At 38.6% G+C, this 14,606-nt stretch overlaps 2 protein-coding genes across 3 annotated transcripts in view; one reads left to right on the forward strand and one right to left on the reverse strand.

The window, feature by feature from the left end:
* The window catches only part of cdkn1cb (cyclin dependent kinase inhibitor 1Cb), a 227,257-nt gene that overhangs the window by 116,032 nt on the left and 96,619 nt on the right, over positions 1 to 14,606 (forward strand). The window lies entirely within an intron of this gene.
* On the reverse strand, positions 1,433 to 12,151 carry LOC138618977 (uncharacterized oxidoreductase YjmC-like). 2 transcript variants are annotated; one of them, XM_069695106.1, is made up of 12 exons: positions 12,041 to 12,151; positions 9,923 to 9,983; positions 8,271 to 8,419; positions 7,831 to 8,019; positions 7,070 to 7,131; positions 6,830 to 6,883; positions 5,672 to 5,770; positions 5,196 to 5,331; positions 4,594 to 4,712; positions 3,471 to 3,566; positions 3,254 to 3,364; positions 1,433 to 2,126 (listed from the first exon to the last, which is right to left on the reverse strand). In XM_069695106.1, exons 3-12 carry the CDS (start codon positions 8,371 to 8,373, stop codon positions 2,061 to 2,063), a joined length of 1,035 nt encoding a protein of 344 aa, XP_069551207.1. In that variant the 5' UTR covers positions 8,374 to 8,419; positions 9,923 to 9,983; positions 12,041 to 12,151; the 3' UTR covers positions 1,433 to 2,060. The 2 variants fall into 2 exon arrangements, with proteins under 2 accessions (XP_069551207.1, XP_069551206.1); XM_069695105.1 differs by lacking the exon at positions 9,923 to 9,983.

The following is a 14,606-nucleotide window of genomic DNA, read 5'->3' on the forward strand; positions in this document are numbered from 1 at the left end:
CCCCCTTCTCACCCTAGTGGCTCGGGGAGTGGCTTTTCTTCAGTTATTTTCATTGTAAATGAATGAGCAGCTCAAATTGATCTTAGCTGATCAGTGCAAACAGAGCAGACAGTTCACAAATAAAAAACAAAGGTTTGAAGATAGTTTCGCAATAATTTAAATCATATTTCATTGACTGGCTTTACATGGCGGCACATACGCAGGAACACATGTATACTTTATATGCACATGTATAGTCTACAGTTATACATGTCTGTCAGCATTTCACATCCAGACACATAAACACAATTTCTAAGGTTAGAATTAGGTTTCAGTTTATCCACTGAAGAAACGTGTCTAAATTTAGGTGTGGGATATATAATCTGCCAATTTGCAAGAAGAGATATTTATGCCCCAGGACCGGGATTAATGGAAGACTGACGTAACAAGCACCATTATATTATGCAATAGTTACAATATTTGCCTTAATTTTGACAATGAGTAAGACAGACTAGTTAAATGATTCTAAGATTCATTAAAGCGCCATTACGTTTGAACAATTACTCAACGTTTAATTGAGTTTGTAAAATAGTAATTTAATATTTTTCATGAATTACCTTTTTTTTTTGAAAGATCTTGTTTATTTACATACCAATTATTTTAGGTTTACATACAATACTTCACCATTTTCATGGCGTAAACCAAGAGTTGTAGTTTTTTGTTAATGAGATAAACATTAAAAAAATATATATATATAAACAGCCCAGCTCAAGGTATCAAACAAACTATAACGTCACAGAACAAATGAGAGATTTACATGAGTGACCTGGAGGTTAATTAGACTTTGTCTCCATCTAGTGGTATAAAAATATAGTATGTCTGTAATATAGTATTTTTGTCACGTCAGCAAGGCTAAATTTGACGAGATGGTAGAAGATATTCTAATGCTCCATCTTTGTATTTTTATAAAGTACTTTTTTTTTCAATGAGATTGTGTTTTAAAAACGAACTTGATAAGAATAGTGAACATGAACATGTTAAGAGACGATTCTGTTCTAAAATGACATGACCATAAAACTTAGATTTGCTGTTAAATAATTAATGCAAAGCATGCAAGAGATGGTTTACTTAAAAAATGTTTCAATAATATAATGCATTTTATCTGACATACAGTCCCCAATAAGGATTAGGTAGGATGATAATAAAAAATATGGTTGTCTTTTCCAATATCAAATATCAAAAGGTGACTAGGTTGTATAGACGTATTTTTGCGCTAGTGTCAGTGCTTGTTTTCCATTCACACAAGTACTGAAGTATAACTCAAACCGTCTATGATATTAGGCAAATAATCTGTCACCAGTGAGGTTTGAAAGCAAAACAGTGAAGCTTACACTGCCCTCTGGTGGCAGACTGTGATGTAGAAAAAAGACAAACAAGAAAAAATAAACAAACATTAAGTCTTTTGTGGCTTTTATTAAATAAGGCACATGGGAATGATGTTTTCATGTTGGCTTTTCAATAAAAAGATCATTTCAAAATTACAAAAGTATCGAGACATTCTCACAGACAGTTTAAAATACTCATTAGTATTTGAAAATGTTGGCCATCATACTAGCAACTAGTGCAGTTTTATTATTGCACAGCTTCCACAACAGGGATTGACCTGTTCAGTTAATGACAACACACCACAGCAACGTTACTTCACTTTCAACCGCATCACTCAACCTCTCCAAACTCATTCACATCCAACCATCAGCCACAATTTACAGACGTTTTGGACACAGCATGTGCATATTTTACTGTCAGAGATGTAGTATCTCAAGGCCAAGTCCAGAGTCCCATAAAAATAAAAAAAATAAAAGTAATTTCCTTTTTATAACAACTTTTAAAAGGTCATGATTTGTTTTTAAATGTAACTTTATGATGTTTAAGAAGATTAAAATACTTGCCAAGGGTGTGTATAATAATGAATAAAATATTCCTCTCAACATGTGCGTAAACAGAATTGCACTTCCAAGTTTCTCATCATGAAGCCCAAGACGTGCACAAGTGCAGATTTCCAAAGCTGCCGAGTGGACCAACTAATTGGAGACGAGCTTGTCACATGGCAACAGAGGGCTGACACCAATTCTCTGAGCACATTCATTCTGCAGAAATGAAATGCATATTTAAGTTAGCTTCAATCTCAGGCTTTTTCCTCAACTCAACAGTTGAACACTAAAACATTAAAACATTGTTTTACCTGAATATGGCGTGCAAAAACAAAATTGCAAACGATGCAACACATTTCAAATCCATGTGATTTGTTCAGCGTTTTTTTAAGTCTGTGTAAATATTCCTCATTCCATTCTCCAGTTCTTCTGCTCCTGACAGAAACATAGACCCTGAAATGTATCCTATAGCAATAAAAAAATAAAAAGCGTTGATGTAGATTCATTTGTCCTACATGCAAGAGCTATTTATAGCCTTGCAAACTGTTGGTTTCTTCCCAAATCTTCCAAAGCTATGTTACCTTACTGTTACACATTCACTGCATGAACCACGGGGGGAAAAAAAAAAAAATCCTTAACTGAGTACTTCCTGATTAGCAACTTCCCAGCTTGTTACTATTGCAAAGATATTACAATTTGTGTTCTAAATCAAACTGTGAACAGTATTAATCAGAAACGAATACGTTTCAACCATAAAGTTTAATTAGGTTTTGTTATTCAACATTAAACTTGGTTTGATCCGTAGAACATTTTGGCAGAGATTGCTGCCCTCCTGTCTTCATCCTGATGCTTGTATTGTGCTTTTGCAGCCACTAGAGGGCATAAAATAGTGTGCAAGGTGCAGTAAACCTAAAATGTAATGTCCTTATGTTTTTTGTATGGGAAGTATTCAGCAACTGAGGTTTAACATTTTGTTTTCATCCCTGAGCAAGTCGTGAGCTTTTGAGGTGCTAGCAGGTGGCTTGTGGGAAGTTTGAACAGAGCTAGATGAGATGTCTCCTTTGGTTGGACTCTAAATGGTAATTAATGACCAGCTAGTTGTAACTTTACACTTTTAGGATGTATCCAAAGAGGAGGGTGTTATCAAGCTGGTCATTTAATTTTCTGCAATAAAATAAATTAAAACATTTTAAAAAGAGAAGTGATAGCTTACCAACAAAAATATAAAATCTGTTGCTTCATTTTCTTAATCAAAACTGGTCCGAGTGAGGACACTTAAAAAAAACTGTTGATACAACCTTCATTTGGAACTAGATGAGTATAGTACACTTTTCAGTACTCACCATGTAGTTGACGACATTGATGTGGTAGAGGATCCCGCCCATCTCCTCACACATCTTCATGTTCGCCCTCTCTGGATCTCCAGCAGCCAAAACAGGAGTGTTAGGGTCAGCCTGCAGCAAAATGACAAGACAGAGAAGTTGTAATCACTGGACATCATCTGCACTTTTTTTTTTTAATGATCTGTATATCAATGTTCCTTTAGAATGATCTACTCACGGGATCCTGGTTTCTCTGGATGAACAGGAGATCTGACATCCTGTCACTGAACCCGGGAGCAAAGTTCTCTGGGTTGATGGCCACAAAACACTGACCCTGAAAACACAACACGAGACACTGAGAGCCGACCCAATACAAACAGTAAAGAGGGTCGTGATGTGATGTAATATGGCCCACGTCAGACTTTTCTTTTAGATAACAGCTGTCAAACATGTAAAACCAGTTTCATGATTGACTTCTTTGCTTTTATTGAGCGAGAACTAGTCATGGCTTGAACTTTGTTCCAGATCAACCAGCCTTCATTACATTGTACAGACATGTCTGCCTTAACTATTTAACCTATCTACTCAAGAATTATATTTTACGGGAACTTTTATTTCATTATTCTGCTGCAACTGGTCATTTCAAAAGTGAACAGTTTCTTTAAGGTAGCTGCTCTTTCTGTCACTTTCACCAGAGGAACAAAACATATCAACATTATCAGAGCAGTGGCTATTAATTTAAGTGGTAGCAGCTACTTATTATCAGCCTGGCTGTGCCAGACTATAACTCATAGCTTCAGTTTTCCTCACTGTAATTATAGTCTGGACACCCTGTTCGCATTAACATTCGCTCAGCCTCTCTGAAGAGCTGATCAATTAATGAACGGTGTCGGTGTGATGGCGTTGAAGTCAAGTGCTTTTTTCTAAATGTAGTCATTTCAGCGGGGGAAGAGTTCTGTGCGGTTTTGGCACATACTGATTGGTTAAACCTGCTCCAATAGTCAGTGATATTAAAATCTACCTGAGGTCTATGCCCAGTAGGATGCAACAACTGCAAACAATTCTCTGAGTGTACCCAGACCTACACAGTCACACAGTGATGGTAACATCAGATTAACTTTTTAACTTCTGCCCATTAAAATGGAGAAATACAACTCTACACAGGACTTCATATCAAAATTAGAGAATAAATTGTAGAAATTTAATTAAATGGGTTTTAGCAGCTATGAGTTACATTTCACAGACTTACAGTTTCATATCACAGACAATGAGGAGGCTAACTTTCAGCATGCTGTGTGACATGACAACACGACACAAGTTACCTTGTCTTTTTACAAGTAAGAAGAAAACCCAAAACGTACCAGGTCAGCAACACGATCTGTTACTTTCCACGTGCGGACGTGTTTGCTGTAGCGAGCTCCAGCCAAGATACCACAGAACACCTCCACCATCATTCCCAGACCGTAGCCTTTGTACCCTCCTGAGGGCAGCAACAGACATCATGAGAGGAGATATTTAAGGTCATTTACCAACAATAGAGCGAACTGGGATATCACCATACAGAATGGTACATCATCCCACCCTGATAGAGACTGCTGTCACTTCCTGTCTTCAGTTCTTTATGTGAAAAATCATCACACCATAAAAAGCTGGAATAGTGTGAACATTTTAACATAAGAAATTGCACCGATAAGTGTAGTGGAAGTGGAAAAACTTAATCTGATAAAGTTTTTCAGCATACAACGTATTTGAGTCTGTCCTGTAATTTTTCAAATGCTGCAATAGTAGATAAAGAGGATCACTTTAATGATATCTGGATGTCAGCAGAGTCTTAAAATTTAACTGCAGGGCTAAAGAGGACTTCAATATTGAAGCTGAAATGCTAACTGAATGGAAATATCTTGACCAGAGTCTCTTACTGCCTGAGCTGAATGCTATCAGTTGTGTCTACTTTGCCTCTGACCTGTGGCCTCACTGCCCCCAATGGGCACCAGTCCTCCTCCATTGAGGACTCTCTTGGGGTCTGTTGTCAGCCGTCCCTCAGGATCAGCGCCCCAGCCTTCAGGAATGGGGTCTCCATGCCGCGCATGAAGCTCCACCTGCAAAAAAATTACATGAAGTACGAGAGTGATAAGGCTTGACATATACTGTGTATGGTACTTTCAAAAACAGTTACAAAGAAGTTGATTCATTCGGGAGGATGCACTCTGAAGTTGCAGTGCCCAGTTATGCCATTTATTTTAAATTTGATTGGACCATTAATATGATTTGGCTTTTCCTCTCCTATCCTTGCATGAAACCTTTCAGAAGTTATATGATTAAAAGCTATTTAACTTCCTTCTCCAGTGACCAATCATTGCACGCTTCCACTTAGTTCCCGACAAGTTTAGATATGTGACAAACAAACATAGCCTGCTGCTGTATAAATATTGACCTTACCTTTCCAAGTGCTACTGCTGAAGTGGCCATGTCTAGAACAAAGCTGTCTCCATCTTTAGCTGGAGCTGCCATACTGATGGGGTTGGTGCCCAAAGTGCACTGCAGACAGATGGTTTGAAATCATTTTTAAATGCAAGCATTGTTTTGGAAACATCTCGGCTAAATATTCAGTCATTCAGTATGCTGACATTTATATTGGATGTTGTAAAGAGTTTCTACAAGACCTGGTGTCACATATGACAGCCGTAGCAGCATTGGAGCCGGAGACACCAACAGACTTAACAAACTGGTTAAGAAGGCCAGCTCCATCATTGACTGCAATCTGGACAGCCTGGAAAAGGTGGTGGAGAGGAGGACACTGAACAAACTATTATCCACGTTGGATAATCCTGACCAGCCTCTCCACCACCTGCTGCAGGGACAGAGGAGCACTTTCTCCAATAGACTCCTCCAGCTCCGCTGTCACAAGGACAGATACAGGAGATCATTCCTGCCGACCGCAATAAGACTGTACAATAACTCACCTCTGGCAAACTCAATCTCACAACAATAACACCGTTGTCTGTTTTTATTGGTTGTTTAACACTATTGTTGCACTACTGTTTAGTTAGTTTTAATTTAATTATTCTATTTTATTTTATTCTATTTATTGTATGTACTGTGCATTTTTAGATTTAATATTTTACTGTTGTTTTATTGGTTTCCTGTACCTATAATGCTGCTGTAGCGAAAAAAAATTCCCCTTGTGGGATTAATAAAGTATCTATCTATCTATCTATCTATCTATCTATCTATCTATCTATCTATCTATCTATCTATCTATCTATCTATCTATCTATCTATCTATCTATCTATCTATCTATCTATCTATCTATCTATCTATCTATCTATCTATCTATCTATCTATCTATCTATCTATCTATCTATCTATCTATCTATCTATCTATCTATCTATCTATCTATCTATCTATCTATCTATCTATCTATCTATCTATCTATCTATCTATCTATCTATCTATCTATCTATCTATCTATCTATCTATCTATCTATCTATCTATCTATCTATCTATCTATCTATCTATCTATCTATCTATCTATCTATCTATCTATCTATCTATCTATCAGTTGAGCTTCTATTGAACAAATAATACACGTACCTCTTTACCACGTGTGGGAACCATCAGTGGGGATGTGTTGGTGAATGACATGCCCTGTGAAGGTCAGGTCATCATTAGAGAGAATATAACACTCAGAGATACATTCACTCCCATTTGTTCTTAGTACAGTAATAGAAATATCAGACATTTGGGTATTAAAGTATAGCTTTCCCCTCTCTGGAAAAAGCTGAACTGGCACTGAAATAAATGAGTTAACAGGCAGAAAAACATTTCACTCACAATCATGTTTTCCTGCAGTGCTTGCATTGCGTAGTATCCCGCAATACCGTAGTGGTTGGAACCTAAGAAAGAAATGCAATAGTTTAACAGCTGTGAAAATGTACTGTCACTGTGCATTCATCAAATTTGTTTACTGCTTTTTTACAAGAGTGAAGTCACAAAGTAATATGTCAAAGGGGGATCAAAAGGGATTTTATTGCTGAAAGCTATCAAATTAATGCTTGTTCCTCTTAAATGAAATTGTATTAATTCAAGTTTTCAAGCTGTCAGTCTGACCTGCAGTAGTTTTTGGTTCCTCTTCCTCCACACTTAATTACCTGTTACACTCAACTAATATTTAAAGAAGAAAACAAATCCCTCTGTGAATGCTGAAGTCTGTCCAATCAAACACAGGCCTGTGCATGTCAATGTGAGTCATCAGTTTATAAGAAGTGAGTAAATGTATTTATCCCATGAATGAAACTTGACTCAATCAAAATGCAGACCCATTCAAACTGGACCAGTGCAGCCTTTCACATTAAAACATTCACCTATGATTATAGCAGCTACATCAGGATACCTAAATTCATAATAAGCCAGGTGAGGCAGAGGTTACAAAGCATATTTTGTCTCAACTTTGTCATCCCCATTTGGGCCAATGAGACGATTTTTAGGCAGAATAACAAAATAAAAGCCATCATTCCTCTGTCAAAATAAGAGCAGCTATGTCTGAGATACTGCACTAAAATGTTCTCTGGGCTTCAAAGAAAAATGGGAATCACCGTGTGCCACCACCCAGCCAATGCCAGCTTCTTTGGCCTTCTTTATGGCCAGATTCATGCAGAAGTTTCCCACCACCGGGCCCAGGAGGTTCTTCCCATCCACCAGCGCTGTGGCCAAGCTCTCCTTGTCCACCACCGGCTCACCGTCCTTGGCGCAGATTCCTGACTTGATGTCCTTGACATACATGTCTTGTCGAAAAACATAGAGACAGTGAGCATCATTGGCACCCGTATATAGAGTCACAGTTTACTCTGGAAATCTCTGACATCACTGAAGGACCATGTACAGTGTTTGTATGTGCAAAATAACAACTTAAGAAATTACCAACATTCTGCACGGCAAACATTCAAAAAGAGTAACATCGGCCGAAATATGTTTTTGAGAGGAGGGAAACTTTCAACATGCAGATAAAGTGATAAACTTCCAGTATCCCACTGACCCAATCTGTTGAGTCCATGGCTGTAGTGGCCCCTGTGGTCTCCTTCCACCAACACCTCGGCCAGGCTGCGGGCATGATGCGGCTTGGTGCCCACTGCCGCCATACATCTTTCAATGAAGCTCTGCACCTCCGACTTGCTAATCAGACATCTGCAGCGAGACAGGACATGTTTCACCGTCAGCATTTTCAAAAGTGCAGGTAAGTTCAGATGATTATGTGACCTGCTGCTGCTTTAGATGAAAATAACACAAGGATCTTATTTTGATATCACTTTTTTCAATCAGTTAATTTTGAATTACAGCCAAAATAATTAGTGTTTATTGTTTAAATCAATGGTATTCAAGAAATTCAAGAACGCGAACGTCAAAAAGGATTTTTCTTAAACAAATTGAAAACAAAACAAATGATATGATAGGATGGATCTACATCATCTCAGTGATTTTGAAGAATAGTCCTTTAATAAGGTTGCTTTTATGAGAAAATAGGGTTGTTTTGTTCGGAAGTAAATTACATTCACATACACTCTATAGCTGCAGTTCAGTGAGGCATTCAAAAGGTAATATTCATATTTTAAAACAAATTGAAAAACTACCCAATTATGTCCAATACCAAAGTCAAAGGTGAAACCTGGACTGCCCCGCGTTTAGGATTTGACAGACTGGACTGCCCCATGCTAATTCAAGGTTCAAATTCCATTTTTGCAGTGACTGCCCAACCTGTGACCACATCGATGATGGAGGTCAAGGCAGAGAAGCTCTACTGGATCATATTAAATTGAGGTCAGTGGAGAAATTCTGGTAGCAAACACAGCTAAAAACTTTGTGTTGACTGTACAAAGCAAATTTGAGAGGAATGAACAAGCAGAACCGTGTCAGGTGTTTGAGTGTTGGAAGCAATTATGACATGGCAACAACACAAATAATCAATCAAAGTGATAACGGTGATTATTTTGCGTTAAATTTAATGATTCATGTTTTTAGAGAGAAAACTTAAAATTATGAAATTCTTCCTTCGCATTTCCAGCTGTTCCTTATGCATTTGGTTAGCTATGAATTGTCATATGTTCAACTAAACCCATGCCTAATTTAACAGCACATGTAGTCCCTCAATCAGTGCCAGTAGAAAAGAGGCCACTGTGGCAAAGTAAAGATTGTTGTTGTAAAGAGAACCAAACTGTGCTCGCTTGTCTGTGCATGTTTAACGAGCGCTCGCAGAAACAAATCTTCATCCTAACTAGTTCTTAAACAGTTTCCAGATGTTTTTCCATCACGCTACACCTCATCCTCGCCGTTACGAAACAAGTTTTGGGCTAGAGCTTGAGCGACATATCGGCCGGACGAAATTATCAACCGATACTGGCCAAAAAGAAGATGCTTGTGGTAAATTAGAAGTTGTTCAATCAGTGTGGTTTGCTTTATTAATAGTCATTTATTATTATTCCCAGTGAAGTTTATTGTTTCAGTGCCCTGATGTGAATGTGGACGATAAACTGTAAAATATCCTGCCTTAATTAGATATCTTCATTACAAGTGTCAAAAGTGTTCGATAACCACCCTCAATGAATTATTGCAAAAAATATTTAATATACGTTTTATGCAGAATATTTATAAAGAATATTGGCAGAATTATTCATATCAGATTATTTTACTCACGAATATCGGTATTGCGATCGGCTCCACAAATCCAGTATTGGTCGGACTCTAGTTGGAACAGCTAATGAGAAGCAGATTAAGGAGGTCGCTTAGTGTTTACTGGCTTGTAATGCTAAGCACACAGTGTTCTTCTTCCTCTCTTTCTCCGTTATTCTCCTCCTCTTCTCCTTCCTTTGTTCCCATCATTTGTGGTAATAGAAGGGAAGACAAAAGTCTTAAATTGTGGAATGCAGCATAATTGCGTCCACATATGAGCTGTGGGCAACTATGTCTGGTGATTGGATGATTCCAAGTAACTCTACAAAACAACATTGTGCTCTGTGCAACAGATTCACTCAAAACTAATAAATGATGCGACTCAACACATATTCTGCAGCTCAGAGAGCTATGTGAGGGTATGTATTGGTATGAAATAAACACATGCTGATTCAAATTTGTAAAATCTCGAGAGCAGCATGTTTGGATTCTTGAAGTGATTTCCCCTTCATTAAAAGTAGAACCAACATTTTCTTTGCGACTTCAAACTTGTCCGACGTTTCGGTCCAACCTCACCAAAAATGTGTTGGCTAGATAATTAGTAAATTGTGCTCTTCATCGGTTATTCAAGACAAAAAAAAAAAAAAAAAACACAGAAATGAAGAAATGGCAAAACCAAGAGCTCAGAAAATCCATCCCACTGAGTCACATCATAAACTGCAGGCAAAAAAAACCCTCTCTTTAAATATCCATATATTTTTAAGGGATTAAAGTTCACAGATATTACAACACATATATGTCATGTCAAGGAGGAACTGACTTTCAAGATCCTCTTGACTGAGTTCAGTCTGTGTTTGTATTTCTCAGGTGTTTACTGAACTGTCGGTGAAAAAGTTGACTTTTTGATTTGAAGAATTTCAGTCAACTAAGGTGTCTCTAACTGATGATTTGATTCATCAACACAGTACAATCAGGCTACTGATATCTCAGAGACGTAGTCGATTCTAGATTCTAACTTAAACATCAATCAGATAAAAGATCAATGAGTCGGGCAGACTAGACAAACATATTCAACTTCACAACCCCTTTGTCCATTTACTCAATCTCACACTAGGGGATCGAGAGGGTAGATATTAACAAGGGGAATGCATTTTGGTATTTTTGCTAACAAAGTGAATGGCATCACCACGCCTTCCCCCTCAAATCTCACATATAACCTGTATAATCACAGTTTTACAAGGACTCAAACTACTCTTCAAGCTTAACAACTATAAACTAAACAATGTACACAATGTACCTGTTTGACAGACTGAAGACTGCTGCAGATGTTTGATTTCTTTTTACTGTTTGCTTTATTTTTTACAAGATTCTCAATAAAGCATTATTGATACATGAAGTCTACTTGAAGTCGATTATCATGCTAAAACTAAGTAACTAAATTGAACTGAGGTGTGAATGTAACTGAACTGGGATGTAATGTGATGAAGTATTACAATGTCAGTGGTGAAAGGAGTTCACAAAATACATGCGTCACTTGGATCTGGTGAAGCTTTTGATTAAGAAAGTGTCCATAAAAGCACATAATTAAAGTAATTAATGTCGATTATGTGAAACACAGCAGTCAAAGGAACAGGAAAAGACAATGCTCTACTTATACAGGGAAAGAAAAAATTCAGACTGTTAAGATCTTTGCTTTTGGTGCAGACAGACAGACAGACAGAGTCAATCACCAAATATTACCACAATGTAGAAAGTTTGTATACCAGTTAAATAAAATGATAAAAGTAAAAGTACTCATAAGACAGACTAACATTTCACATTTTATTGTGTATAAATGTTTTATTTATACCGAGGTAGCCGAAGTATTTTACTAGATGATCAAGATAGAGGTCATGTTAATTGCCATTATCTTTATGTATAACAATGCATTGTAAATTGATCACCTGTTCTCTATATAACAAAAACAGCTGTTAAATATATGTAGTGGGTAAAAATATTTCTCTCTGCAATGTAGTGGAGTAGAAAGTCCTCAAACTTGTCCTGCAAGTATGTGACTCTTGTCATTCAAACTATCGTAATAAGTTCCTGGTCAGATCATCATGCCATGTTGCTCTTTAATTGGAGACCACGCCGGATCCTTACCTGCTCATGTTGCCCCTCCTGCTGTGTGCTCCTTTGGCTCGATGCTCTGTCGCTCCTGGCTGTGGTGGAACTGGTGGTGATCTGGTGATGTTTGATAATTCACCGACTTGCTTTACGAGCCCCGTAGTGTTGGGAAACGCCCAGTGTTGTCAAGTCTATCAGGTATTCTGTCTGTCCTGTGTCTGTGTGGGTGTGGTGGAGTGGAGGTGGTGGAGGAGGTGGAGAAGAGGAGAGGTGGTAGAGGTGGAGAAGAGGAGAGGTGGTAGAGGTGGAGGAGAGGAGAGGTGGTAGAGGTGGAGGAGAGGAGAGGTGGTGGTGGTGGAGAGGAGAGGAGAGGTGGTGGTGGTGGAGAGGAGAGGAGAGGTAGTGGTGGTGGAGAGGAGAGGTGGTGGTGGTGGTGGTGGAGAAGAGGAGAGGTGGTAGAGGTGGAGGAGAGGAGAGCTAGTGGTGGTGGAGAGGAGAGGTGGTGGTGGTGGTGGTGGTGGTGGTGGTGAGGAGAGGAGAGGAGAGGTGGTGGTGGTGGTGAAGAGCCTCTGTGCAGCAGACAATATTAGAAAAAATACATAACATTTGCATGAAGACATAGATGAAGCTCCAATTGTAGTTATGACACCTTTCAGTCTGTCAGTTTGTCTGAGAAGCCAGTAACGTTGTTGCCTGGAAACACAGCTGCAGGTTAAGGTGCTGTCACAGGTACTTAACAAGTTCAGTAGAAAAACATCTGAATTTGCTTGTCTCGTCTCCTGGTTAAGATCTGTCTTTGATTAAATGCGGTACTTTCTGTTCTGGTGATGAATGTGGGAGTTGCTTGACTATTTACTAATGTAATTGTCTTGCAAAATGCCAGCAGGATCAGAGAAAACTCAAAACTGAGCGTTGAATCGAGCCTGAAAGTGGAGCGCAGCAGAGAGAGGTAGGCTGAAGCAAGATTTAGCTTGAAGGTGATTAGTATTTTCTTACTGTTTACAAGCTATCTGGCTGCATTGTTGTGCAGACTGCATGGGATCTCTTCAATTTATGAATGGCCTTGGATCAGTTTATTTTTTACAGCCCCATATAGCCTACTACAATATTATCATAGAATGGTGATAAAAGCTGGCAGAGAAGCCAACTTGACACAAATCTGCTTGTGGGCTCACAGGTGTTATCCTTTTTCTAAAGTGTTAGCACTTAGACCTATTTTTGATAACATCTTAACTTACCATTTAAACACTGACAATGCTGCAGGAACAAAGGGTGTGGAAACCAGTTTGACTACTTACTTATCCGCTATCTGAAATGAAATGTCACAAGGTATTTAGCTGCCACTGCAATTAACCATATGTAACAGATACTTTTGCAACATGTTGGCTAAAGTCCGAGTTCAGTTACAAATTGTTCATTCATAACTCAAATGTAGAGCAGCAGTTACTCATAAATGCTAATAAAATTAATGAATTAATGAAACAGATTGAAATAGTGAGTTGTTCTGTATAAGAGCCAAGTGATTCAACTCGTTTCCAACTGAAGTTCATAATTTCTTCTTCAAGGAGTGTTGAACCAGAGGATGATTGTCTCTATTTATGTGCAAGGTAACTTGTTTTAAGAAACTAATATCAAAGGCAGCGTTTCCATTACATTAATGATATAAAGGTCCACATGACTTTCCCGTATAGCACCGCATTAAGGCCAACTTTTCTATTGTAACACCCCATTCTAATGAGAAGATTGCATGAAAGGTATATGAGCTGTTTTTGTGCCACCTTTGGACCAAACGTCAGCTTCTCACTCGGGATACAGTACACTGGTGTCATGTACTTTGGAGCCGCTATTCACTTCATGCTTTTTTTTGGACTGTTGGTGGATAACCTGTACGAACAAGCAAGCCTATGTCTATGTTGAAACAGTTATATTTCTCTCATAAATACAAGATTAGGTCATTTATTTCAAATGTTATTCAAAATACAATGATACTCAGGAATCAGGCTTGATCAAAAGTGAACTAACAAGCTAATTAATTAAAACTCCTTTTCATGATTAGCTTTATGTGAAGGTAAAAGTTAGGCATGACTGATGTAGCAGAGGGTGAGAGATGTTTGCTGACCCTGAAACACAGCAGCACAAGTGTACTTGTTCCTCCTGCATGTCCTCCTCCTTGCTTCCACAGACCTCAGCATGAGAACAGCTCCCAGGGAGAGCAGGGAGCAGTGAGCGCCCCCTCCCTCTGCAGTTCCGACTCCTATCCTGTAATTCTCCACGGCTCAGACATCTGTAAGCATTTCTCTCAGACCACAAGAGGAAAATAGAAAGTTGGAATCTAGAGGCTGTGATTTGGGTGTGTATAAATAAAGTTGCGAGGAGCGTAGAAGCTGCTAATATGGTGGGAGGTCGGTAGGAGTCGGTAGGAGTTGGTAGGAGTCGGACACCCAAGTCATCAAAGACAAGACGCGAGGAGCTGGAGGACAAACGGAGCCTCTCTGGGTTTTAATGAGGAATTTGAGTCCTAATTTCGTAACTGCTGTCAGTGGGTGTGTTTCACATCCTGCAAGTAGAAGCTTGATTCAGGCAACGACATCCTACTTAATTT

Source organism: Brachyistius frenatus, unplaced genomic scaffold, assembly GCF_029030835.1.
Source record: "Brachyistius frenatus isolate BFR_SWC_R1_liver_20210118 unplaced genomic scaffold, ASM2903083v1 Contig_19, whole genome shotgun sequence".
NCBI lineage: Eukaryota > Metazoa > Chordata > Actinopteri > Embiotocidae > Brachyistius > Brachyistius frenatus.